The sequence below is a fragment of the Carassius gibelio genome, chromosome A21 (assembly GCF_023724105.1).
Source record: "Carassius gibelio isolate Cgi1373 ecotype wild population from Czech Republic chromosome A21, carGib1.2-hapl.c, whole genome shotgun sequence".
NCBI lineage: Eukaryota > Metazoa > Chordata > Actinopteri > Cypriniformes > Cyprinidae > Carassius > Carassius gibelio.
The window spans coordinates 18,173,599-18,201,590 of record NC_068391.1 but is presented as its reverse complement, the minus strand read 5'-3'; the positions used below and the strand labels follow the sequence as shown (position 1 = coordinate 18,201,590).

General features: G+C 37.7%; 1 protein-coding gene across 6 annotated transcripts; it reads right to left on the bottom strand.

Moving 5' to 3' along the window:
- Positions 1 to 616: 616 nt before the first annotated feature.
- Positions 617 to 27,518, bottom strand: LOC127942031 (cytoplasmic polyadenylation element-binding protein 4-like). Of its 6 annotated transcripts, none has more exons than XR_008149248.1 (12): positions 27,093 to 27,518; positions 25,269 to 26,435; positions 16,370 to 16,460; positions 11,458 to 11,508; positions 10,546 to 10,569; positions 8,229 to 8,399; positions 8,012 to 8,101; positions 7,205 to 7,323; positions 6,903 to 7,017; positions 6,462 to 6,643; positions 2,093 to 4,573; positions 617 to 2,011 (listed from the first exon to the last, which is right to left on the bottom strand). XR_008149248.1 is itself a non-coding variant. In XM_052537556.1 (12 exons), the coding sequence occupies exons 2-11, from the start codon at positions 26,379 to 26,381 to the stop codon at positions 4,346 to 4,348; spliced, it is 2,184 nt and encodes a 727-aa protein (XP_052393516.1). In that variant the 5' UTR covers positions 26,382 to 26,435; positions 27,093 to 27,518; the 3' UTR covers positions 617 to 2,246; positions 4,341 to 4,345. The 6 variants fall into 6 exon arrangements, 4 of the variants coding, with proteins under 4 accessions (XP_052393516.1, XP_052393515.1, XP_052393517.1 ...); XR_008149247.1 differs by having other exon boundaries at positions 617 to 2,246; positions 2,369 to 4,573; XM_052537556.1 differs by having other exon boundaries at positions 617 to 2,246; positions 4,341 to 4,573.
- Between the last annotated feature and the right edge of the window lie 474 nt (positions 27,519 to 27,992).

Genomic DNA, 27,992 nt, shown 5'->3' with positions numbered 1-27,992 from the left:
TTGATTTAACCATCTATTTTGTTTTTTGCCTTTTCTCATTTAGATGACGCTCCGTTTTGAGAATATTGACAACTGAAGACAGTGAGTAAGCAAGCCACTGAAAATGGCAAATCTACTCGAGTGTTAAACATGGTTTATGTGAATATGAACAGAAGTGTTAAGAAAATGGACTTTGACAAAGATATTTAAACTATCGGACAGATAAAATGCTTACAAGATTAAGTAACAAAGAACTAAATTTCCAATAGAACCATTCAGAGACAGCAGATGGTGCCACTGAGAACAATAAATTAGAACATAAAACCTAATGATAGAAAAACAAAAGCAATAGCTTCTGATGCATTTAGAACTACACTCAGTTTTCTAAAGCAAGGTTCATTTATAAAAGGTTTATTTTTTAAAAATCAAAATACATTTGAGTGGTCATTCTGCTTCATTCTGCTTCATTTGAGACATAAAATTTATAATTATCTTTTCTTTTCTTTTTTTTTTAAATCAAGTGAATTCAGAGTAGCTCTGCCAGAATTTACAAGTGATCTAGAGAACTAGACTGAGTATTTCAATCACTAATAATGCATTTCTAAAACATAATGCAAGAAATATAAGAGAGGCAGTATCTTGTCACAGTTAAGTTTTATTCATTCAACATTTCACATTACAAATATTTAAAAATTATGCATATTGTTATAAATAGTTGGCTGCAAACAATTAAATAGCATTAGATTTTTCTTTTTGTTTCACTAGCACTTACAGACCAACTCCTAGAATATGGACATTTCGTATAACATAACTTAATTAGAAAGAAAAAAATACAAAAATAGGAACTTATAAAGTGAAATGACAATAAAAATTAAGGTGATATCTTAAGTAAAAAAAATGCTATTAATAAATACAACAACCTTCCCATACACAGTTAAAAACTATTGAAATTTTGCCATTAAGTAACATCGTTAACAGACAGATATTTAAATATTTATTTTCCTTCAGAAAATGTGAACCATATATTGTGGAGCACAATATAGCAATTAGTAAAAACTAGACACTTTAACATATTAAAAGCTTCACCTCAAAAATATAACAAAAATCTGATCAAAATTATAAAAATTAATTATACATTCCAATCAAAAATATACCAATAAACAGCTAAATACATTGTTGACCTAATAATTACAATGCAATCAATCACAGTAGCTTGAAATAAACAAAATAAGCAAATGAGCACAAAACCTTTAATGTTTTAAAAATAACTTCAATTATTTATATTAGTACAAATAGTTTGATTTCTTTTCTTTTTTACAAACACCAGCATGAAAAGGATTACAATAACAGTAGAAAATGACTGTGAAAAACATATTAACATCTTCTTTAAATGTCGGCAATTAAAAATGGCATTAAAGAATTACATTGCAAAGAGTCTTTATCTGGAAAAAGTTAAAAAAACAAAAACAAAACAAAAAAAAGTATTGCACATAACAACTCGAAGTTAACTTGCAACATTTACCACATTCAAGTCTTAAGTTCCCCTTTCTCCAAACGGGTTTTGATTTACTTCAAACAGACAGTGGGGATAAAGTTCTCAAGTCTTTTTAACAGCGTACTAAAGAAGATGCTTTCGTCCTGCACTGCTAATTCATCCAATGACATTTAGAGTTATCTTTTTTTACGCGTGTGTGTGTATATATATTTTTTTCCTCTGTGCATCCTATTGATACTGGATTATGGGGAAGGTTTCGAGAATAACATGGGAAGGGTGCAGGGTGTGTGGTGGCCTTAAACGAAAGGTTTAGAAACATCTGGTGCACAACCACAACAATTATTAGCTAATTCATGTACGTTTTTTTTTTTCCTTTCTCGTCATGCATGCTAAGGATTACAATAGGAACTAGTTGGCAGTTCAAGAATATATATTTTCAAATGTTAAAATACCTAAACATCAAACATCCATTGTGATACGAGGATCAGCCTAAACATGAACCAGATTTAGCATTCTCCTTATAAGTTTATATTCCAGCTATGGAGAGGAAACCAAAGAGACAAGGTTATCTTTTAGCCATTTTGCGCAATATTAACATGAACGACAACGTGTTCTTACCATGCTGCTGTCAGATCATTTCTGAATCTAGGGCTGCCATTAAAATCTAGTGTACAAGAGCCAAGAACTTAAGCGATACACTTTGATCTCTCCTCTGCAGATTTGTCGCGTCAACACAAGCAAGTGCGTCCTTAGTTGTAAAGAGTCCTCAGCACTGAAATGTATAAAAAGCATAATTGAAAATAATATATTCTAAATTCACTCAACTTTTTTTTTCTCTTAAAATGAAAATTTCCATATATGCAGATCTCTCAGTAACAAAAGTACAAAAGCTACCTTTCACAATGTGAAAAATTGAGGTATTGCAAAAAGGAGTTTTTCCATTTCGTGAAAAATGTGCCTAAAATGACTGTTGAAAAAAAAAAGTATTTAGAAAAGTAGTGCATAATAAATGTTTATATGTGCATGACAAAATAATTTAGCTAGAAAACACTGTACCAAAAATCAGCAGGCCGTGTATAAAATAAACTTTTTTTTCTTTTTTTTTTTGCCATCTCATTAACGGCAAATTCTTCAAAAAGTGTTTAACTTCAAAAACGTTCAACCACCAGCTCAAGTGACGACGAGAACACCGTCAAGCCGACACGAGGATAAATAAAAGTCTTAATTGATCACTAACTCCCTGACTTTTGCGCTAGTCGATTTGAATGCCGACAAATCTACCGAATTGGATTTCCTGATGCCTGGCGTAAACTCCTCAACAATACCCGACCGCCGAACTACATGCATCTCTTTCGGTTGACCTTTGGAAAGAGGGTAGACTTGCGAAAAAAGGTTCAGTGGTTTTCACTAATAACTGCATGCTGATCAATTCAAAGCCAATCTTTGGTTTGCTGGAGCCCATCTGGTCTTTATATTGAATGGGATGAGGACAGGATTGGGTTTGGGGCAGAAATAATCAGCCAAAATGAAATCTGCAGGGTAAAAGAAAGGAAACGTTCATGGATTCGCTAGACACTACACAGCCATCTTTGGTTCCCTAATGTCTGAAAGTAAAACCTCTTAAGTTTCAGGTGAGCATTGGGGGAAGGGCCGAGCGAGTGGAGAGATGCATGGACTAACTTCAGTTATGCTTCACACTCAGGCTGCTACAGGACAGGAGGTACATTGTTCGATCATTCTTCCTCCCTTCTAAGTTGCTTTCACTGCGGTTCTGCTTGTACGTACACTTCTGGGTTTTGGGCTTGGGGTGGGGGGGTGCTGGGGAAAGGCTTAGGAGACACATATCGCAAGTTAAAAATGAAAACGAAGGCTTGCCGCTAACAGCCTGAGAGATCGACGGCTGCTTCTTGCTAAGCTGGACCAGAAACGAAATCAAGTTCCTTGCATTTGAACCAGCTTGCAGGCCGACTACTGCAACATTAACAACATACATTCCCCACTAGGATGCTGAATCTCCAATTCAAATCAGGAAGTGACAGAGCAGATTTTCTCAATGTGCTGTATGCTGATGTCATTTCCTTTTTCTATGGTCCTGGGGGAAAGGGTGAGACCAGGTTTTTTTTTTTTTGTAATATATATATATGTTCGACTTAAACTAGCAGCTAAGCTTGAGGTATTAGTTTTCTTGCATGTCACAATGTAGATCAAATCCAGACAGCTGTTGTGGAATCAGTTGTTGTCATCAAGAAACATTGAAGATTAGCATGGTCTTAAAGTATATATATAAAAAAAAAAAAAAAGAAAAGAAAAAAAAAAAAACAGTGTTGAGAGAATTCACTTCTGTTCTCAAATCCCAAGCTTTGGTTAACAACTGAGATCTTAGACCACACATCTGCACTCTGGGTAGCAAAGAAACAAATGCACTCTTCCCACACCTTTTCTTTTCACATTTGCTCCTTTGCCTTTTAAATTAAATTAAAATAGGACTTAATACTTCCAATCGCAACGTTAAGAAAAAGCCAATTCTAAAAGTCATGCAGATACTTACTGACAAATTATACTAATACTCAATATATTCACATCTCTGTGCACTTGAAAATGAAATATAATGGAGTTATAAAAAAATAGAGAGATGGATTAGACATTTTCTTTTTCTTCCTGAATCTTTTTTTGGATTCACATCCATGTTTTTAATATTATATTAAATGACAAATTAAAATCATATTTTTTGTCTGTCTTTTTAAAATTAAACTAAAAAGGAACCAGCAACAGAAAAGTGCATTTATTTAGATGATGATTTTGCGACTCCTCCTAGCCTACTCTCCCCCTCTCCTCTCTCTCTCTCTCGGTCTTCTCCTGTTCCTACCAGCTTTAGTTCCAGCGGAAGGAGATGTGGCGAGGTCTGTCGCCACCTTCCTTGACCAGAGGCTTGTGGAACTCGCGGCCGGCGCGTGAGTGGATGGCCGCCCAGCAGTATTCACAGTAATACTGGAGACACGTCACGTTAGCGCAGAAGAAAGGAGCAAACTTCCCTCCACAGCGAGTCCCCTGACATTCATCACACAGCTGGTCATCCAAGACGTATGGCTTCACTTCCACCTGGACCGAGAAAGATCAGCAGATTATTACGTGTGTGTTTTTGCATGGTGACATTATTTTTTTCTACTTAAAGGGGTCATATGACGTTGCTAAAAAGAACATTATTTTGTGTATTTGGTGTAATGCAATGTTTTTATTCGGTTTAAAGGTGCTGTAGGGAACTTTTGTAAAAAAATATTTTTTACATATTTATTATTACATAAACCTGTCATTATGTCCTGACAGTAGAATATGAGACAGATAATCTGTGAAAAAATCAAGCTCCTCTGGCTCCTCCCAGTGCTCCTATTGCCATTTGCAGAAACTCCATCGCTCCCGGTAAAAAATAACCAATCAGAGCTGCGGTCCGTAACTTTGTTTGTGTTCAAAATGTAGAAAAATTTATATAATTAGCGAGTACACCATGAATCCATTTTCCAAACCATGTTTTTGGCTTGTCCTGAATCACTAGGGTGCACCTATAATAAGTGTTTATATTCGGACTATTTTAGATTGCTTCGGGGATACCGCAGCGGAGTAACCCAGTACCTTTGTGATTCTTCATAGACATAAACAGAGAAGTAGTTCCGGCTACGATGTTCTTCCGCAAGACGCAAGCAGTTCTGTTTATTAACCGCTAGAGCGTCAAAAGTTCCCTACCGCAGCTTTAATGTTCAAAAAACACATTTTCCACATAATGTACATTGCTGTTGCTCCTCTCTGCCCTGCCTTTCTGAAACATTTCATTTTTTACAAAGCTCATCTTTCTGAAAAGCAAAGTGTGCTCTTGATTGGCCAGTTATCTATCGCATTGTGATTGACTGAATGCCTCAAGCATGTGACGGAAAGTTTACGCCCCTCACTGTACAGTGATCTCGTCTTCATTCACAGAAGCATTGTAGGCTACTGGTTCAGGAAACAGTCCCTGTCTCTGTAAAATGCGTTGCACACATCTGAATATTTGGGTTGAACTGTTTTGGAACAGTGTTGTAAATACTTCTTTTGGAAGACCAAACAATGTAGTTTCGCTTTCACAACAAAACATATAATGTCTTCACAATATGACACCGTCGGAAACAGCAAGAATAAAAGTTATGCCTTCTTTATTTGCATGAACAATTGGGCGGTGTTATGCAAATCTTTCCACAGCGAGAATCTAGCCTTGTGGGGGCGTGTTAGAATGAGCTTTTTTAGAAGGGTGTGGTTTACTAAACTTTTATAAAGAATATCTCTTTGGATTTGAGACTTTAGTCTTTGCAGCTTTACAGATGCACTAAGAGCTTGTAACACTCCAAAGAGAAATCGCATCATATGACCCCTTTTTTTTAAAATATAAGCGAATCCATTTTGCCCCAATTGTCACTTTATGTCCTATTTTATATGTTCTTTGCTCTGTAATGTTTAAGTAAATCTTTTCTTCGATCATTTTTTTTTGTCATTTATTTTGTTTTGTGATATCAGAGAAAACAAAAACAAAGATATTGCTTAAAAAAAAATAGTAGCAAATACTACCACAATGTATAAATACTTCACCATAAACAAATAGTATTGAGAATTAGTGCAAAACATTGCCATGAAAATAATACTAAAATGCAAAATAGATTTTTGTGTCAATGTGTAATGTTTTTGGCAGGTTTAATGGGATTTTACCATAACCTGAATATGTTGGCCTCCAAAACCCCATCTTTCTTATTTTTTATAAGTCCTGCCTTAAAAAAAGCATTTCAATTGTAACCTAGGCTGTGTAAAACATGCATTTGTTCAACAAAAAAAAACATGTTGTAATGTCACAACTAGGGTTAGAGCATAGTCCAAAACACTACTTTGAGTGTTTTTGAGGCTTGCTGGATCGATGCCATTGCATGGAAGGGAATTGTGCTTATGCATTTTTTTGGAAGTCAGCACTGACCCGTTTATCGATTTCTCCATGCTGCAGTTGTACAAAACGAGCACTGATAGCAGCAATGTAGCTCTGCTGATTAGAGAAGGCGACCCGCCCTGCTCCCTTGGGGTACTTCAGCTCTGGGTCTGTGTCGATGCCTGCATAGCACACGCCACCATACAGCCTGTCCATGATCATCGCCAGCTCCACTGTCAGAAAGACAACATATTTAATGCTTAAAAGTAAAAAAAAAAACATACAAATTAAACTGCATAATTATTTTTACCTCTTTCATACTAAAATAAAAAGGCAACTCCCAATATATTTTAGAAGTTTTGCCTTGAGAAACTACTTTGAAAATAGTTTGTCAAGCTACAAACTATTAGAAAGCTACACTTTTACTACTCTTCTGATAAAGAAGCTATACTACAAGCTGTTAACAAAAAAAAAAAAAAAAAAACTCTATACCTGCACGAAGTGGGCGTGGCACTCCTCCCACAAATATGGTCTTCCTCGGGTCCAGGGGCTGTGATCCATCCATCACAAAATCACTATCATTAAGATTCCAAGGGCGAATCTGGACCTGTTACAAAACCACACATCAACAAAATAAATGAAAAAGTTTTCAAACCCACTGACAAATAAAGCAATAGCAGGACTTCACAGATCAAATAAGGACAAAATAATGCTTGATTTGACAATGCAGCTATTTAAGAGAAAAAATAAATTCACTATAAAAACGGAAGTGCGGTAGTGTTATTCATCCTTACAGGTTTGTCTTTAATGGTTGGGCTGGAAACACATAAATAGAGCTTTCCGTCCTCCTCGATGCAGGCATCGATAAGGGCTTGAACAGAGCTCTCATCTTGAAACAAGAGGAAAGCGTAACCTTCAGAAGAGAGAATTTGAGAGTTCGTAAGCAGTGGGAATGGCAGAAGTCGTAATTTTTACATTAAAATTATAAATAAGAAATGCACACCAATAACAAAACAACTCCTGTGTTTAAACCAAATGGGATAGTTTTCCCAAAAATGTTTTTTTTCCTCACCCTTAAAGTCATTCTAAACCCACAACACTTCCATTTGAAACTAAAATATAAATATATTTAATGAAACATAAGAGATTTCTGTCCCATTGAAAGTCCATTCCACCAAAAGCCTCAAAAACTAATCCATATGAAGCGAGTAGTTCAATCCAAGTGTACTGAAGAGACAGAGATTGTTTTATATTAGGCTTTTATTCACATCTAATTCATTCGCTTTGCAAGCATAACCCATATAAAGTGATGGTGTCCCATCAGATTTCATCGCTCGATACATATGGATTACTTTTGCAAGAAGAACGGACTTCCAAAGGAGTGAAGAATCTCTCAACAAAAGTCTTGTGGGTTTGGACTGATATGAGGGTGAGTAAATAATGGCAGAATTGTCCTTTTTGGATGAACTATCCCTTTAATTGAGTACTCTAAGGCTATCATGGTTATCATGTCAGCCACAACTAACATATTAGTATGTGCCTGTTATGAAGATTATGGTTGACGAATGGCATTCAACTAATACTTTAATATCTTAGCTCACCTTTCGGGGGGAAGTATGACTTGCTCTCTGCTTTGTGAGGCCAGTCCACAAACAGGTGCCCGAAGCGGCGAAAACTAGCGGTTATCTCATCTAGGCAAGATAGTATTGCAGATAAGTGTAAGCGGCTTTCGTGGAAACAGTTCCAAAACCAACAATGAACCTTGACACTTGTTATTAGGAACAGCAGTGCAGAGGTCACCCTTAACGCGTGTAATACCTTCGTCAATATCAGGGGGGAGGCCACCCACAAAGACTTTGCGAGAATAGCGCTCCACCCTCTCTCCGTTCTGGTGAGGGAAGCAGTGGGAGGAACCAAGGCCAGGCAGGCTCTGATCGCCTCTCTCCTCGTCTGGGAAGCCATCTTCCATCGGGAACAGGGATGAGTGTCCTGAGGAATGGGGAGAAGGCAGGAATTATTATCGGTGCCTTTCTCTGTTTAAGCTATATTCCTGCACCACAGAGTAAAATCAATTACACTGATGGATTATTCAGAGCCCAAGAAATACTACAACAGACAATTGCATCATCTTGGTTGTGCAATTTTGAAAGCATAGGGATTTCTGAATTATGACTTCTGTGGTATAAAACAAATTATAGCCCACAGTTTTGGTCCAATGATAAAGCAGTTAATTTTATATTCTCTACAGAGTTGTGTTAAAGCATGGATGTGTACACTACCACTCAAATGATCGCGTTTTTGAAAAAGATCTCTTATGCTCACCAAGGATGCATGTATTTGATGTGAAGAATGACTACAATTTGAAGTAACTTTTCTATTTTAATACTCTTCATGTTTTAATGTTATGAACAGTAGTTTATATTTACTTTAGGGGTGCACCGATAGGAATTGTTTTGGGGCCGATTTTAACAAACACTTACGGCCGATTCCTTTACGGATATTTGATCATGTGTTAAATCAGCAAAGTTCAAAAACACCTGCATTACATTATACTAGCAGTTTTATTCCTGCTTCATCAAATTATTTCTAATGAATATGGATTGGATCCATTTAACATTCAGCAGGCCTACATAAAAACAACAAAACAAAGATACATATTAAATAAACAGTGCTTTTTAGATAGGTTTACAGTTATTTAGGTACAGAAATGAAGTCAACAAAATTAATGTAAAATAACACTTCACTGTATACATTAAATACATATTCATCATTTTGTATTGTAACAGACTTTTTTATGATCAATCTTCTAATTAGTTTTTGTATACATTTTTTTTAATAAATTGATAATTGATAATACTAAATATGTATGAGAGGCGGGACTCTTATTTGGACTGGTTTTCTGGTCTACGGAGCTATATGGACGCATTTATGGAAGCATGTAGTTCTTCGGATTGAAAGTTTTTCAGTTTATTTAGGCATCCCCCAAAAAGTTTACGATTAGTTGCAATAAGTGTTTTGTGTAATTGTAATAATGATGATAATGCAAATGAGAGAGAAAGTTAAATGTGCACTTCTCTTGCTTTGTTTGGAATTTTTTGGGAGTGAAAAAGAACGCAATAAACTTAAAACATCAGTAAAGTTTTGGTCTTCATTCAGATGAGGTCTGCCACAATTATGAAAATTACAAAAGTTATTTAGTCAAGAAAAGTCATTTGTATTTTGTTATTTGATTAGCATTCAAGTGCAAACAGCATGGCTAGGATTATGCAACAGGCATTATACAGCACAGTGCCTTCACTCAGTTAATAAATAAACCATTGGTTTGTTATCTTGGCCTTTCCCCTTATATAACCGTAATGTCGGTTGCTGTAAAGTGAGGAAAAATCAGCTGATAAATATCGGCCGCCGATACATCGGTGCATCCCTAATTTACTTCATAACTCCATTGTTGTGAAATACACAAAATCACATTAGATTAAATATTCAGACTATATTTTTTTAGTCCTAAACTAAAAACTCTTACCATCTTTATAATTTGTGTGAATGTATGATGGAATGTTTGATGGCCAAATTTATACTAAAGCGATAAGCTGTGGGTTGCAGAATTTAATGGGGTTTTATGCACTCTCCTTTGCATCTGTGCCTATAAAACTAACTTCTACAATTAGGTTATATAAGAGAATATTTGGTCAAAATGGCCATTAATGTCATAAGGTCATGTAGCTCTGCACTAAAGCTTCAGTAATAATATTAGTTCTTTAGCTCAAGCCACTCCAGCAAATTTCCTCCTGACGTGACAGAATACAGGCCTGAGCTGCTTTACAAGACTTTATGTAAGGGAGTTAGTCACTCACAACCGTGGCCTGGATATGTTTGCGTATGGTTGCCTCAACCACAGAAAAGCCCCAATCAAATTCACTCTTCACCAAAAATTACAAAACACAAATCTCTGGAGTACAGCAGGAAAGAGGCACACAATCGATACACAAATGGAAATGAAGGCTCCTTGTGTACATGCAAACAATTAACAATGCCCCAAAATATATCATGCAGATGCTGGATTATTCTACCCATCATTATGATAGTTTAAAGCCTTTCATTTTTCTCATTTGGATTTGTTAGAAGTTTTCATTACCTCGTCGCCTCCCATAATTCCTTGCTGCATGTAAAATAAGACGATCACATAGTAAAGTAACACATCCCCAATGAAAATTTGAATTCTCTTACTAAACTTTATAAATGAATAGTGGAACTAAGCTTTTTATGCCAAACCTGACTGCAATTGTACATTTTAAACAAATGTGCTGTAAGTGTGTGGCATTTCAGAGCCATATGATTATAATTAAAATCTTGCAAGTAGCCAATTATCTGGGTTTGTTGGTCAAGTGCTCAAACAATTTCAAGGCTCAAACTAAACTGTGCAACTAAACTGAGTTTCTTGGCTCAAAGACCTAGATGGCCACATGTTTTAATTCTGAGCACATTCATTAACAACCATTGCCGATTATCAAATGTCTACTCACTGGAAACATGATACCTCGCAAACTAAAATACATTTTTAAAGATATATTTTCCATTGCTATAATGATAAAAAGTAGTCATTATCATGTGTAATAGCATTTCTGATTTACCCAGGAGGAGGAATTTTTTTTGCTAAATTTGGCGAATGAGACCATTCAAGCTATCGGATTAAACAAAACTCAGTGTGGCATTTTATGTTTTTGTAGAAATAGCCTATATTGTGCTAGATAGTGCTGTTTATTACTATATGATATATACATAGTGTCTCCTATACATAGATTTTTCCAAAAGGCTTTGACTTAATTGAATAAACGGAGCACTGCTTTTCATTGCCTTCAAAAGTTTATAGATTTATATATCTTTGCTTTACCTCATGTTTCAAATCCATTCAAACAGAATATAACAGCTAAGAGAGCCAGTGAGACAAATTGCCCTAAACGTTCATCTTACTGACTACTTCAACACACAGCTCGTTCTTTCTGCTTGAGCCACTAGCACATTAAACCAATAAAATGCATGTGCATACCATTTATGGGCAAGGGGCTGTCTCCTCCTGTATGGGTGAATCCGAGGCGACCTTTGAGAGAGGATGGTATAAATCAGCTGGATGGTTAGAACGACATACAGCACATTTGTATCCACATGTGGTTTGTGTTAATACACATTAGAGTAACAGGTCTCTGGTTTTCAAGATTATGCAGCCTCTTAAATGTACACTGTAGGTTCAGTTTTCTAGATGAAAAATTACAGAATCGCTCAAAGAAGCCAAAAGTGTCAACATCTGTCATGTACTAACAAACAGATGGATGCAAGTCTACAATCCTCATCACAGTTCCTGGATCATTTCAAAAACACCACAGGGTTCAGCGAGGGAGTCAGTTGTGAACTCAGTAACGACTCACTGATGGAGACAGTCTGATTCAAATCTTTAACTCATGAGCAGGTTTGAGGTTGTTTGATATCGGCTGGTTCACAATAATGATTTGTTCATGGACATAGCCATCAGACTTGTGCCATGTTCGCTGTTGTGTGTACTTAAAAATGCCATGCTACTCTTTCAAGGACTGGCTGATGACAAATCAGTCATTAGAAATTTGTGTTTATAGGGCTTTGGGTTTTAAAGGTCCCTTTTTTCTTTTTTTATAAATCAAGATTTGATTGTGTTTACAGTGTGCAATATAACGTGTTCATGTTTCGTATGTAAAAAAACACAGTATTTTTTACACAATTCACTTATCTGTATACCGCTGTTTTCACCGTCATAAAAAAAGGGGTTATGTCTTCCTTGTTCTATAAAGTCCCTCCTTCAGAAATACATTACGAGTTCTGATTGTGCCCGAGGTTCCGGTGTTGTGATTTGTGAAACGTGATTGGACTAGTTTTGAGAAGCAAGTGGGCAGGATTTGTTTTGAAAACCTGGCAATCCTGATCTGAACGCACGTGCTGGAGATGTACATATAAAATCACAGAATGCCTTTACTAACAATATGCGCATGAAAATCGCATTCGATTTTTTTGCACAGCCCTACTATCTAGTTAACAAAGCTAAACAGCGTTGCCCTTTGTGTAATAAGTTACAGAAACTGTTAAACGCACCAACTTAAATAATAAATACACTTACTTGAGGTCCATAAACAACACCTTCTCCAAACAAAGAGGCAACTGCTCCATCTTTCAGGAATAATCTTTGTGCGAATCCGTCATTAAATTAATTGAGATTGAGGAAGCTGTCCTCAGCAAAATGTGCTGCACATAGTTTTACATGTGGATTATAATTTTCGGGAACCGAGTTAAACAAATTGTAACCATTGATCTCTAAGTACAGCGTCCCTGGGAAGCCCAAACAAAGGTGATTGGACTCCGAAACACTTATTTTCATCTCGACAACATACGTCGAAAAACGCAGCTCTTCTCCATTGGAGCACAACAAGACCACGCCCCCTTTTTTGTGTACTCATGTAGGCGGAGGTTAGTCAAAAAACTGTTTTAGTGACGTCATTACTGCAGGAACTAGAGGGATGTAGTCCAAACGGGTCATTCGTTGTAGGCGAATTCTGTTAAATAAAATATCTCGCTTGGCATTGAACTTTGAGCTTTAGAATTTTACAGATATTATTTATACTCTAACAACAACAACAACAACAACATTACACACTAACTAATGTTTAAAACAAGGGATCATGAAGAACGGGACCTTTAAACATCTGTTTTTTGATGACCACTCATGTACTCTCCCGGAAACAGATCACTTTCAGTCTCATGCTCAACTCAGCCTATTTCTGCATCTAGTAGAAGAATGAGAGGAAACCTCAAGTACATCCAGCACGCCTGGTATGGATTGTTTCTCGTGTAGTGTTAACATGGCTCTGGCAGCCCCCTCCTTCTACTGTTCACTCGGAGAGCAGTCTGGGGGCCAGGGCCAGCACACCATTTTGTTGCTTTAGCAAGAACAGAGAGGTCTTTTACAGGCAAAGGACAATGCTGGAAGCTATTCAAAGCATCACTGGATAACTTCTCTTCCCCAGTCGCTTGTTTGGTCATCTCTGCCACACTGGGCTGGTGTCTGCCCTGCAAGGCTGCCCTTCTGGTTCTGCTGCTTAAGTTTTTCTCTGCTAGAGAGAAGCTGACTGAGGGTTGATCTAATTTGGTTCTTAAACGATTTTAATGTATATGGGGATGAACAGCTTTGATTCAAGAAACCACCCAACAGAGATTTCATTGTGTGCCTTATTAAAAATCAACATTAAGTTGACTGCATTTTGGGGTTGCATTAATCAGGTGCAAATGTGTGGAAATCTAAAACATGAAAATTGATCGATGCTTCTGTTAAAAGTAAAAATCAAATAAATTAATATGTAGTGCTCTGGGGAAAAAAAAAAATATTTTACCCAAGCTGTGAGTTTACATCCTGAAATTAATGTGAAAATTTTAAAAATGGCAAGAAAACAAGTGAACCGAGTTATCTTGCAGAGAGAACAGTACAATCTGATTCCCAAAACAAATGAATTTTATGAGCCAGTTTTATGGGGAAATCATCCAAAAGCACCCACAAACTCATGAGTTACTGGTTTAAATCAGACAAACTGTTCATTGAATGAACTCACTGAATCGGTCAAAGCAGTTACTGAATACACATCTGACTCACATCTGAACTGTCAGTGCTGTCCATCTCAAAATGTAAGGTTTCAAGGTTTGTGAAACTTAAATCAGTACTGACTGTTCATATGACAATGTGAAGTTAAAGATAAGATAAATCATTGATAATAAAACCAGGAATGTTAAAGGGTTTCTCCAACACAAAATAAAAATTTGTCATTAATCACTTACCATCATGTTGTTCTTAACCTGTAAAAGCTTTGTTCATCTTCAGAACACAATTTAAGATATTTTGGATGAAAACCGTGAGGCTTGTGACTGTCCCATAAACTGTCAAGTAAGTTATACTATCAGGGTCCAGAACAGTATGACAGACATCCTCAGAATAGTCCATCTACCATCAGTGATTCAACTGTAACATTATGAAACAATGAGAATAATTTTTGTACACGAAGTGGGTGGCTGACCCAGAAGAGCGTACGCTGCCTGCGTTCAGCTCATATTCTCCAAAATGGTGCTACGCTGATGTGGAGAGAAACAGAGGAGACTGATTGTTGTATGAAGTCGGTATTTTTATTTTCTTCTCATACAAAAAGTATTCTCGTCGCTTCATGACGTTACGGTTGAATCACTGATGGTAGATGGACTATTCTGATAACTCTTTTAATACTTTTCTGGACCTTGACAGTGTAATTTACTTGACAGTTTATGGGACAGTCACAAGCCTCCCGGTTTTCATCCAAAATATCTTCAGTTGTGTTCTGAATACAAACAAAGCTTTTATGAGTTTGGAACAACATGGTGGTAAAAGATTAATGACAAAATTTTCATTTTGGGGTGGAGAAACCCTTTAATTAAGAAAGAAAACAGGGTCAATTTTGATTTAATGTTTCAAGTCGCAGGAGTTCTTATTACCATTTATAAAAAAAAAATAAAAAAAAAAGCAAATAAATAATAATAATAATATACCACAATGGAACCTTTTTTTCTTTTTCTGAAACATATGTGACCCTGGACCACAAAACCAGTTTTAAGTCGCTGGGGTATATTTTTAGCAATAGCCAAAAAAACATTTTATGGGTCAAAATAACTTATTTTTCTTTTTTTGCCAAATATCATTAGGATATTAGAGATCATGTTCCATTAGGGTATTTTGTAAAATTCCTACTGTAAAATATATCAAAACTTAATTTTTGATTAGTAATATGCATTGCTTAGAATTCATTTGGACAATTTTAAAGGGGATTTTCTCAATATTTAGATTTTTTTGCACCCTCAGATTCCAGATTTTCAAATAGTTGTATCTCAGACAAATATTGTCCGAACCTAATAAGCCATATATCAATGGAAAGCTTATTTATTCGAACAATTTACACTTAAGACTGATTTTGTGGTCCTGGGTCACATATTAATATAAGCCACAGATTACAAATTTGAGAGAGCTCACATAATGAAAGTCAACAATCTCACAAAACCAGGCTGATGCATTTGTAAAGTCTAGTGTAGCTTCAGAGTTACTGCTGTGGAAGTAGATCTGGTAAGCTCTGCTGCACAGACACAACTATTTGTAGGTCAACACAGAGCTTTTTCTCTCTTCTTGCTCTTTGTGTGTGTGTGTGTGTGTGTGTGTTCAATGATTCAGCACTAATGAGCAGCATTTTACAGCTGCTCACTCTCACACCAAAAATGTAACACCATATCTGATGTTCAAGAAATCTACCGAAACATTCAAGGGAAAAACATGATGTATAATGCCACTGGAGAGCACAAAGACAAAAAATGTTTTAATGCCTGATCACATTTTTAAATATATAATTCTGTTCTGAGAAATAACAGGCGGCTGTGGCCAGCAGCAGCGACCATAAAAAAAAGATTAGATCTACTGTCTGCTCCAGAACATGCTCTAATAAATGCACGGAATAATGTCACGGGCTCATTCATCGTCATTTGCATGCATTTACAACTGCTATCAAAGTTGAGGCCTCCAGGACTGTGCCTTGTCAGCTGCCGTAAAAGAGGCATATGAAAGTGATGCAATAACCATCCACCTTTCAAAGAAAGTTAATTAATTAATTAATGGGACACTGGTGAAAAAAAAGGAGCTCCATTGTTTACATAAAATACCCATTCAAAAGCAGTGCAGTAGAATGAAAAAGCATGTTCTGTGTGAATAACCCCTTACTAGAGTACAAACCAGCTACAGCTTTCATTTGATTACAGAAAGAGCAATGCAACTTAAAGCATGTGAGCGACCGCATGAATCTAACTGCTGACAGGGCAAAGGTTTTTGGCCATCAATATGTTACTTTGACACAATCTACTTTCGTGGACTGTTATCTTACCTTTCAGAGTGTCTTGCTCGGCCCTCATGATGTCAATCAGAGAGTTCTCCAGAGAATGCATGTTGAAGCCATCAAATGAACGAGGACGATCCTGTGGTGAAAGAAAAGGAGAATAGGTATCAAGAAAAAAACAACTGTTATGGCATTTCTCACATCCCTCGACTTTGCGGGAGTATCCCTTTCATCTACAATAGAGTTCAAGCTGTTGTGCTTTTGTTCCTCAAAAAATATATCCTGTTGAAAGGAAGCCACAAATGAAAGGCTCAACAGAGGCTCTAGACCAAAATATAAATGTTATTTTGGTGCTCGCTACTGACTTGACCTTTGGATCATGAAGCTAATGTGTAATGTGACAGGTCTAATGATTGACATAACTTATAAACATGAAGGCTAAAAAACTGGCAGAGAAAGCACAAAGGCTTGCAATGCAGATTCAACTTGACAATTACAAACCCAGAGATAACAATGACCTACAAATAACATTAACTCAAACCATGTGCAACAATGAAGGGTGTCTGTCAGTTTTTTTTTTTTTTTTTTTTTTTTTTTTTACAAAGAGATAATGCCTGAATTGAAATGTATTTAATGTGATACCCGCAAATGTAATTCATGGTTTTGGCAAGCCATGCTGCACCAGACAATCTATTATTGGATTACTTGAAAAAAAAATAAAAAAAAAATAAAAAAATAATAATAATAATTAAATAAAAAAAAAAATAATAATAATAATAAATAAAAAAATTATATATATATATATATATATATATATATATATATATATATATATATATATATATATATATATATATATATATATATATATATATATATATATATATATAAAGACTGCAACAGATAACAGTTGAATGAACAAGGCATGGATTAGGACATTCCCCTTTTACCTGATGATTCAGCACAATCATGTGTTTAAACTGTATTAAAGGTCATCTGAACTCAAACCTGAGACTTGCATTAAACGCACACCTAAGGCTCAAGACTCTTCATTCGATTGTCCAACAAAAGCAAACAATAATAGAATCTAGGTCTTCCTGTTTTTTGAAGGTCAGAAACACGTTCTATGCAAGTAGGCGTCAACACAGACGCAAATGCCTGACCAAAGCATTACAAGAGTGCAATCCTATCGAACATACTTGGTGTATGCTCTTGCGTTACCATAATGGTAACAAACCTCAGCAACTTAACGGGGTGACAGAGTTACCGTCAAATGTCTGCGCCAATAAAGGGATAGTTCACTACAAAACAAAGATCCTCTTCCTTGTGTTGTTCTAATTCTGTGTGACTCATTTCCTTCTGTGAAACTAAAAAGATATTGAAGAACATTTGCAAAAAGTATTCTTTGAAGAACAGATTTTGTCATTTAAATCAAAGTCAGTTGGGTGTAATTGGGTCCAAACATGTCAATGATAACAGAAACTTCATTTTTGTGTGAACTATCACTTTAAATGAGAAGTGTTCACATAGAATGTAAGAGGCAGGGCAGTGGAATGGAAAAACCGCACGGTCTTGAGTCATTAGAATGCTGTTAGGGCACAACAATCAAGCATGTCCATCCAGTACATGTTTATGTAGAAAAACATTCCACTTCCAGTACAGCAGTCCTTTTAACACCGCTGAGAATGTGTTATGCATTGCATTCGTACACATTTCATGCCAGAATTGTGTGTGAATTTTAATGCCAATTCAGTTAGCCCAGTCGATCTTAATTTAGACCGATCAGGTTTTTCAAAACTACTGTTGGCATTAACACCAAATATGAATGTTTTAAACAAAAGGTCTCCCAATAGAATAACACACCCACAAAGTTAAGCCACTTTCACACTTCCATTCCGGCAAATATACAGGTAAAGTGTTCCTGCAAATGTTCCCGGGTCGCTAGATTTTGCACTTTCACACTGCTAGTGATGACCCGGTATATGTGCATGCTTTCACACACAACCCTTGAAGATCCCGTAACGACACGTGACATCAGTGCGTGACGTGTAATGTACGAGTCGAAAACGCTAAGTACGTTATACTTTCACTGAAGCAAGCATTCTCGATCTCAGTGTCAGCGCGGAAAGTGAGGAACTAACTGATATCTGCTTCATTACAGTTTGTACATAGGTTTTCGTCGCGAATGTTGATCTTCCTTCAAAACAGCCGGTAAAAGAGTCGCGCGAAAACGCGCGTCATCACTTCGACACGGAATTAGATCTGGCTTTTGTTCACACAGCGCTCCTTCCGGATCGATTACCGCAATGTTACTAGGTGCCCGACCCGGGTTCAATTCGGTAATCAATCCCGGGACGTGGTTGCTTTCACACAGAAGGCGACCCGGCAATGTTCCGGAAATATTGCGGGTCCGACGTGCAGTGTGAAAGGGGCTTTAGAGAAGCAACCTGCTCACTGCTACATACATGACGCAGCCGGGTGCAACTGGCTATTTATATACCTAACTAACGTGGTTTACCTGAGCTCCAACATAACACAGCTTCCCTCTGAAGTGGATGGTGCCATGATTAACGGTACAATCTGCTCGTGCTCCATCACGATCTGGCATCTGCTCTTCAGAGCACCACTCATCCCCCTCAGCTTAGAGAGGCCATGTGCTCATGCAGGGCACTTATGCCACAGCACAGGGCTGGCTCGCTGAATCAGAACACGAAAGCAGGCCAAAGGCCGTCTTCAGAATTACTGCACAGTACACTCCACTGAGAGCCCTTTGATTAAGGACCAACTCCATAAGGAACTGAAGCCATCATTGACAAAAACCCAACAAGATGCATTCTATACACAAGTCTTGTTAAAAAAGTGTTAATAAGCATTTCCCGCTCCTTAACGTGAGAACAATAATTGGCCTGTGCGCAGGGCTTGCTGACTGAAAGGCCTTTATCCACCAGGGGCATGTTTTCAGGTCATCATAGTTCAAGCGATATGGAAAAAGTCTGCTGTGAGCTATCAAAAAAGGACCTTGATGGAACACCCTGATGTGAGTGATTAAGTGTGGCATGTTACGGGCGTTTCAGGAACGACATTAATCTGAAATGTCATGGTTAAACTAATGAAAAGAGGGACGGGGGGGAGAATGGGAGGCAGAGGCTTGACATTGTGTTTTTTGTCGCAACACAAGGTATTTCAAAGCCTTCCACATCAAATCACTCTAAAGCCTGTTAATCTGGCCTTTCCACACGGTTGGAGAGGCAGGGGGTATGGAAACTTTCCACAGGGGAGCGCAACTGACTCTGCTGATGAAGTAATTAATGTGTAGAAAGAGCTCTCAGCCAGACAGATGGCATAAAATAACCATCACCATCTTGGTCATGCCTCTATCATAGACCTTTTCTTATCGAAGAACCATGCGTTTATGACAAAATTACACTGGAAAGGTACATGGTTTCCAACTGACAACTGAAGGGCATTGAAGGGTCTACTTATCTCCAGACAGCACCGAATCAAGATACCTGAGCTAAGTGTACTATTTGAAACAGAGTCCAAAATAAAATGTAATAAGCAAATGGCTGGAAGGCAGATAGAGTATTTCTTTGCACGTTATTATTATAACCCATATGACTACAAAGAATAAATGTCATGATGGTCAATGGTCACATACAGCGACCAGAGAATATAGCTCAATATGCATTTATAGATTTTCTTTTACAATTCTAAGATTCATAGTGTCCATCCCAATTTATTTTTTTATGAAAAACAAGCAACTTGTATACATCTCCTTTTGTAAAATCATCTCCTCTGCAAAAGATACCAAATTCAACCCCAATGGTCAAAGGCATCCACACTGTGCAAGGCTACATAAAAAAATCAAAGGAAAAGCAACACAGTGAAATGAAAAACACATTCTACACGAATGGCCTCTAAAAGATGACGGAGTTATCATTTTCATATTCTAGAGTCTAACACCAATTTATTTTTTATCAAACCACAAAGATCCCCAACAATAGAGGCAGTGTAATGCACTGTGCGGTGAATGTCTGCGCTGAGAAAGCCTGAAGTCCACGCAATCACAGGAGACTTTAAAGAAGATTACAGAAGGTTAAGATGATGGCTAGAATTTACAAAGCAAAAGACCTGGCTGACCGAGAGCATACGCATTACAATAACAAAAGTGCGTATCTTATATTACAGCGTGAATCTAGAAAGGAATCAACCAGAATAAAAAAAAAAGGAGTGAGAGTGAGAATGCACAGTGCTTTGGCTAACCCTCTGTTCTTTACGATAAATCCGAGCAACAGATGACTATTTGCCATGGGCACCTGCACCCTGTGACGACAGCCAAACAAAAGCTGGATTTGAAAATAAACAAACAGCTTTAAATCGTCTCCAGCTTGATTGCTAATTGAGCCTTGGGCATATAACAGACCAATTGGGTATAAAAAAATTAATAAAAAAAAAAACACTTCCCAAAAGCCATATTTGTTTTTCTGTTTTCTTTACAGTGTCTCCAATCATCTAACCTTGTAACGAGAACCCTCTTCACCATCATGAATTGCGTGTCCCATTTCTCACTTTCTCTCTGAGCAAACTGCTTAATTACACATCTCGGAAGTGCCTGTTCATGTGAGAGTCTGTCAATGTGTGTGTGTGTGTATACGTGTGTGTCCTGTCCCCCCCCTCCGGAGACAGCCTTTGCTTTCACACCAAACATCAGATATTCTTGGCTGAGAGTACACAGAGCCTGTGGAAACTTCCAGCGACATTATGCAGTGCTGGGAATCACATCACGTATTCAACCAGCTGGAGCGAATAGCTGCGAATAAGAGCTGCCTGTTCTCAGTGGTGGAAGCCACAGGTTCCAAGTGCTATCAAATACCTTTAGTTTGTTGGTTTTACAAGGAACAGAACACATCTAGATCACAAAACTACAAGTTCCGATACCAGATGATGACCTCTGTGCGCAAACGGCTTGATAAGAGGATCTGGAAAGCACCTGTTCCCTGGAATCAAGCTGAAAGAGAGATACACTGACACAAATGAGGGCTGATGGCCCACAGAATTGACACTGCTTTCTGTAACGCCAAATTTAAAGCTAACAGAGCAATTCAATTCCAGAAAGTACCAACAAATATTTGTTTCTTGTAAAAAACAAAGAGGACGAAAATAGCAGTATTAACTCACCATGTACGAAATGAGGATTGTGACAAAACCTTGAGAGGAAATGGTGCGTTCAACCCATGTCAGAAAGAATGCATGTATGAAACCACAAAGCAGGGAATGCAGGATTATGTGAACTTTCTGAGTTGGTCAATTAAAAAACGAAATGGAAGACACAAAGATGCAGTTTCTTCACTGGCGGTAGATGTTAAAATGTAATTATTATTATTAGATTTACAATAAACCTAGGCAAATTACATCATATGCAATACAATAGTTTTATATTATGAAGATATAACAATTGAATTTACAGCACCTTCATAAACTTAATAAAACCATAAAAAAAGAAAAAGCACATCTGATGCTCATTCTTTATTCATTAAGGTAGAGTTAAAAATCTTGCTGCTTTTTTCAATAGATAATGGTCTTTGGCCTTTCTCAGCTTAAATACAGAATCCTGGTGCAAAAATCCTAAATATAGTAACAGATACAGTTACACTAAACACCTGTTCACCAAAATAAAATTATCTGTATTATCTAAATTACAGTTAAAAAAAAAAAGGCAGCTGCAGTTCCCACTTCCCAGAATGTGTACTATATAATATACAGTAGCAATATTTTAGTTTTATAGGACTGAGCTCAAATTGATGGATGTGTTCATCACAAGTTTCCATGATGTGTGCCTATGTATGCATGCATGCGTGTGTGGGAAAGTTTCTAGAGATGCTCCGGTCGACCAGCTATAAACTGGCACTGCTTTTTCAGTTTAATTTTGGACGAATTTTAAATTTCCAAAATGTAATTTGTGTGGAATTTGTATGAAGTCTGTAAAGATGAGAAAATACTGTACCAGGCAAATCAAGCTCAATGTTCGTGACGCTCAAAATAAATGAAGACAAATACGTGGAGGTTTATATAAATTTATCTCTGAGAGGAACTGACCATCTTTAGAAATGTTTCGATGGCATTTTCTTTTCTGCTTATCTCCTAAATTTCATATTAAAGTGGTGTTTATAAGCACAGCTGTTTTGTTTACAGTGGTAACCGAGGAAACTATATATCACTGTTGTTCCACAAGCGCCACCTGCTGTCAGAGAATAAATGTGCATTTTCATTCAGTCCGTCTGCTGTTTTTGCTTTGTGCAGGTTTCTTATGTAGCATCATTTCACAAATCGAAATTCAGATAATTCTGTTTGCCCTTTAAATCTTGAAATTATACAAATCAAAAACAACTGCTCATGTTACATGTATGTAGCACTACTGTCTGTTGAAAATAAACAAAAAAGTACATTTCCTGTTGTACCTTAGTCATTTCAAAACATGACCCCCAAAATCAAGGTACTGATACACCCCTAATATATATTTATAGGGTGCACAAAAATGACTCATAAATAGTTCAATAAATATTAAAGAACATAAGATAACAGAGAACAAAAATCTAATATGAAACAACTTTAAACAAAATGCCATACGAAATTATGAAAATATTATTATTTTTTTCTTATTTTACATTATATTAAATATTATGAGGACTTTTTTTTTACTTCCAAAATTTGTAAATTTAACAGATTGATTACAGTATCCATGTATATGTATGTGTTATTAAACCATAACCATATTTTGGCAGTAAGCATATCATAGTATTAAAGTATTAAATTACATTAAAAATAAAAAATAAATTTAAGTACACATAGCACTTTTTTACATAGCAAAAGTGACAAGAAAAGAGGTGAACATGGTCTCTGACAGGGTCTATATTTTTGGGGGGAATGATGGCACTCAGTTAATCTGCTTGATAAAATTATGTTTTTGAAAAAGAAAAATTGCATTTATACATCATGTGCTTAATAATTTAATTTTGTTGTTACCTTTTACATTCACTATATAGCATGGGCCCATCCCTTATTAGTGAAGTACAATATATTTTTATTATAGAAATAAACACTTCATATATAGAAAATAACACCTAATATATTGACAAATTCTCCAGGACTCTATGCCCTATCTTTTCACCATCATCACTCCACCCCTCCGTCACATGTACACAGACTGCAAACAAACAAGCAGTTCTAGTACAGCTAATAAACACTTAAGACCATTTCATACTACTGCTGCTGCAGCATAAATTAATTGAATTTTATATTTATGTATTGTAGACCACAGATCTAAAGAACCCATTAATTCATCTAGCTCCAGTTATGACAAGGCCAAAAGTATACTACCAGAAATAAAACAGGTTGGCCGACATTTTAAAACCTGTGCTACCATGATTAATGCATGGCTTATGTGAATGTCATGAAATGGGTCAAAAAGACAATGTCGACATTACAATTATTCGCTTTGTAAGATTAGCATCAAACCGTCCCAGACAGCGTCATGGTAGGCAACTGTCAGCTCCTAAAATCTCACTGAGCTGTTTGGAAAACAAAACAGGCAGGGCCGAGTTAGTCATCCAAGCCTCTGGAGTCTGGCACATGTTGCTTTGGGCCCAACTCAAGATGAATTTGTCAGAATGTGCAAACACAGGCAAATTAAAGCTGTGCAAATGCACAAAACAATGATCCACATGTTACGGGGTTCACACGACAGCAACTGCAGCATAGAAGCAACCGGGAATCATTCATTTAAATGTAAACTGCCAGTTTCTGATCACAGTAGCCTTAAAGATACTGTTAACGATGTGATAGCGGGGGGACCAGTGCATTATCTAGTTATATGCATAGCTGTAATTAAGCTGATATAATTAAAGGAAGCCCAAAAAAAGTCTTCCACTGCTGAATTTTCTTTAGATTAAACTCTTACCGTCACCATGTTATTCATATTCTTTAACTAACTAAGATTAAAAATTTTATTTTATAAAGCCTTTAGTAGATTTTGGAACAGCTAAAGCCTGTTCAGACCAAGAACGATATGAACATAATGATAACAATATTAACAATCGATAATGCTCTGTTTATTATTAGCACCGCAGTTCTGTCGTCTGCTGCTTTAAATGCTCAAGCTCTTTAAAGACGGGTGGATTCTGACTGGTTTGTTCATAAATTGTTAGCTTTCTTAAAGTGATTCCAAATACATTGTTCCTCATTACCGTTACAGTTGTAGTGTGGATTTTGTGTGTGAAATCCAGTCATTGAGAAGAAAGAAAGGTTGGCATAGCTCCAAAAATGCATGATAAAATGTTTGTCATTTTGTGTGGCAACCTTTCTTTCTTTCTTATTATTTTTGGTTACAATAGCTGGGCACCCTTATTGAGTTTTTAATTTTCCTCTATTTTTTTTTTTTTTGCTAAATCCAGTCATTCCAATAGGAATTAGCAGAAATGTATCGCACGGGGGGGAAAGATTTCCCCACACAGATTTTGCTCATAGCCTGCTTTCACACAAAATTTAGCTGAAATTTGTATAAATTAATGATGTGTAGTCTTACATGTTGCCTGAACAAAGATTTCACCATTACACAGCTCCAAGGATTTTGTGAGAACAACATATCATACTCACGCATTATTGTATCCTCAGTCCCAAAAAGATTGGGCACAGTGCATTATGTGTGTTGAGGTTTTCCTACCTTTTTGGCAAAAGAATAGCATAGCCCTTTTTCTCTAATCATGTACCCCCGAAAAAAAAAAAAAAGATATTTCTACTGCACGACCGGCCAAGTTGTATTAAAAGCTCATCGCTCACTCGCCAGTTATCGTCTTTGGTGTGAATGGGCCTTTATTGGCCAAAACTGGTCAAACACTGGTTATTGTTACCTATTTTTGAAGCAGGTCATTGTGTCAGTAAATATACACACCTGGAAAGGGAAGATGTTCTCGCTCCTGCTGTCATCCATCCAGGACTTCGGGTTGAAGCCGGGGCTTGCTCGGGAATACTTCTGCTGGGGCATGTGGTTGTTGGGGAAGGTCTTCTTTAGTGGGGAAATGGAGTTGAGAGGAGTCATGCCGCCATTCAAACCACGGCGGTACTCACGGCCCTGGGAGCCACCCCAACCGCCGTAACCCCCACCTGGGCTCCACGAAGTGGAAGAAGGAGAGGGCGAGGGGCTCTGGTAGCTGCCCCAGGGTGAGGGAGGCTTGCTCAGGTTGTTGGAGAGGTGCGGCAGCTGGCCGAAGGGGGCGCTGCGGTGAGGGAACGGTGGCGGATGGGGACTGGCTGGAGAACGACGATGCTGCTGGTGCTGACTGTGGGGGTGCTGGAAGTGGGGGTGAGGTGGGTGGTGTTGGGAAATGGGACCGATCTGAGGGGAGAAGTTACCCCCGAAGCCTGGGCTGACGTGGTGAGAGAAATTCTGGAACAGCAGAGGGGCGTTGTTGGCCGAGGCGGCCGGGTTGAAGAAGCTGATGTCCTCGTTGATGATGGTGGAGGGGGTAGCGGGGATAGCAGCCGACCAGTTGTTGAAGCTGGTCAGGGAGGAGGAGGTGCTGGACTGGGCAACTGAGCCCAGTCCCGAGGGCTCCTGATAGTCAAAGGGCGTCAGCACGGGGGACTCCAAACGCAGTTTCTCCTTGCCACTGGTCCCGTCGGATGACCCGGTCTCCACTTTACTCTCTTCTGCACGAGCCTTTTCCAGCTCAGAGATGATGGCACTCTCCTGGTGTCCGGGGGAGAGCTGCTGTTGCTGCTGCTTCTCTTGGGTCTCTTGCAGCTCCTGCTGCTGGGCTTTGGGCTTTTCTGAGCCTAGAATTTCATCTTGCATGTTGCTGTGAGCGCCGGCCGCCGGGAACAGCCAGGTCGAACCACTGCTGCCGCCATTTCCAGCCGGGGTGCTGTTTATGAAAGCGGCGGGGCTGGCGGTCGCACTCTGGTGGTGGTGTGGCGCTTGCAGGTGAGGGTGGATTCGTACTGGGAAAGCAGACTTGTTGCCAGTGTTGTTCTGCACTAAGACTCCAAACCCGTAATCCCCCATTTATGTTCTCCAGTTCAACCTGGCTCCGACACAGTTGTTCTTGCTTTCTTAACCCTGAAAAAGAATGCAAATCCACGGTTAAAATACTCCATGACGCAGTCGCACAACATAATTCATGACACACTGGAAACACTGAGGACACCCTTTGGTGAGAGACTATGTGGCACTACGCCACCAGACGTCACAAATACTGACAGGAGAGATAAATGGCATCGACTTTGCCAGGACATGTATGATATGACATGTTTGTGTTGTCAAGTATTATACCATATTGGCAATAATAACACAAGTTATAAAGGACATTCAGGCACTAATTATAGATTCGTGACGTCTCTTCAGCTAGCAGCTAACAGGCTACCGGCTTATTCAACAGGAACTGCTAAAAGGCTTCATATCAGCTTAAAGGCCGACTCGACCGTGTTTTATCTGACGCAGGAATAATACAATCAGATTGCTAACACGATAAAGTTTATAATTTAGATATCATCCAAAGTAAAAAAAATAAATTAAATAAAATAAAATCCTTAGTATCCCCTTTCCTTTTCAACAAACGATTGCTCGAGCTGAAAAAATGATGACGTATTCTGCTCTTGCGCTACAATATTCACAATAACGCATTATTTAACACACATAAACGCACAATACACATCTAATATTGTGGATTTTTCATAAATACGTTCGCAAAAATCAATAAATAAATGTACTTTTCACCTTAGAGGCTGATCCAAGCGATGACTGAGAGGACAGACACTCGTTCCAGATATTATCACAATGCAAACTAACGCAGAAGCTCCAATAAACTGGTGATCTGACACTATAAAGTGGGGATCTTTAATCCGACGGGAGTGTCTATTTTTTCTCCCTTCCTCGTCTTGACGTGTCCTGCCTTCTCAATGACACAGCCCTGTCTCGCTTTAGCCAGCTGCTAACCTTTAAATCACTTGCTTAGACGATTTTACGTCATTGACTTCAATATAAAAAGACTAACGTTAGTGAACTGCAATGCGTTCATGCGTCCATTTCATTGTTAGATTTTCTTTTTTGTTCTTTTTCTTTTTTTTTCTTGTTTTCACCAGCGCACTGCTGCTCCCTTCACTACACTCTCCACGGCACAATCTACTGAAGGCAAATGACAAGGAGACCCAGTCCACACACACTTCCGGCTAAAGCTCCGCCTCCGCCGCGTCAGACCACGCCCACGGGAACCTCACTAGGCATCTGTTCCTCCCACGCTGGTTGAGGACACGGGCTTTAATTGGTCAGAGAGCAGGGTGTTCCCGCCCGCTTTTTCCTAATTTGGATGCGATTCTTATTTATATGTGTCTGCCCTTTAAGGTCATTTGAGTAACGAGCTTCCGCATTTTCCCTTTAAGTCTTGAAATCTCCTCCTTGTAAGGTCAAGTCTTCAAAATATTTAGTAGTTTTTTTAGTATAACAATAATTGTAAAAAAAAAAGCATAATGTTTGAAGTTTATTTAAATATGAAATGTAATATATATAAATAAAGATTTAATAAATAGCTAAATTATTTATAAATGATTTTATTTAAATTAATTTAATTTAATTTAAATTACATTATATATATATATATATATATATATATATATATAT

What these genes read in the sequence shown, in the direction of transcription:
- LOC127942031 (XM_052537555.1), bottom strand. Translation starts at nt 26,381, where the DNA reads ATGGGGGATTACGGGTTTGGAGTCTTAGTGCAGAACAACACTGGCAAC. An exon ending in GAATTATGGGAGGCGACGAG is followed by an intron (nt 8,400 to 10,545) that starts GTAATGAAAACT and finishes CCCATTCCTCAG; the next exon opens with GACACTCATCCCTGTTCCCG. An exon ending in ATGGAGAAATCGATAAACGG is followed by an intron (nt 4,574 to 6,461) that starts GTCAGTGCTGAC and finishes TTCTCGGTCCAG; the next exon opens with GTGGAAGTGAAGCCATACGT.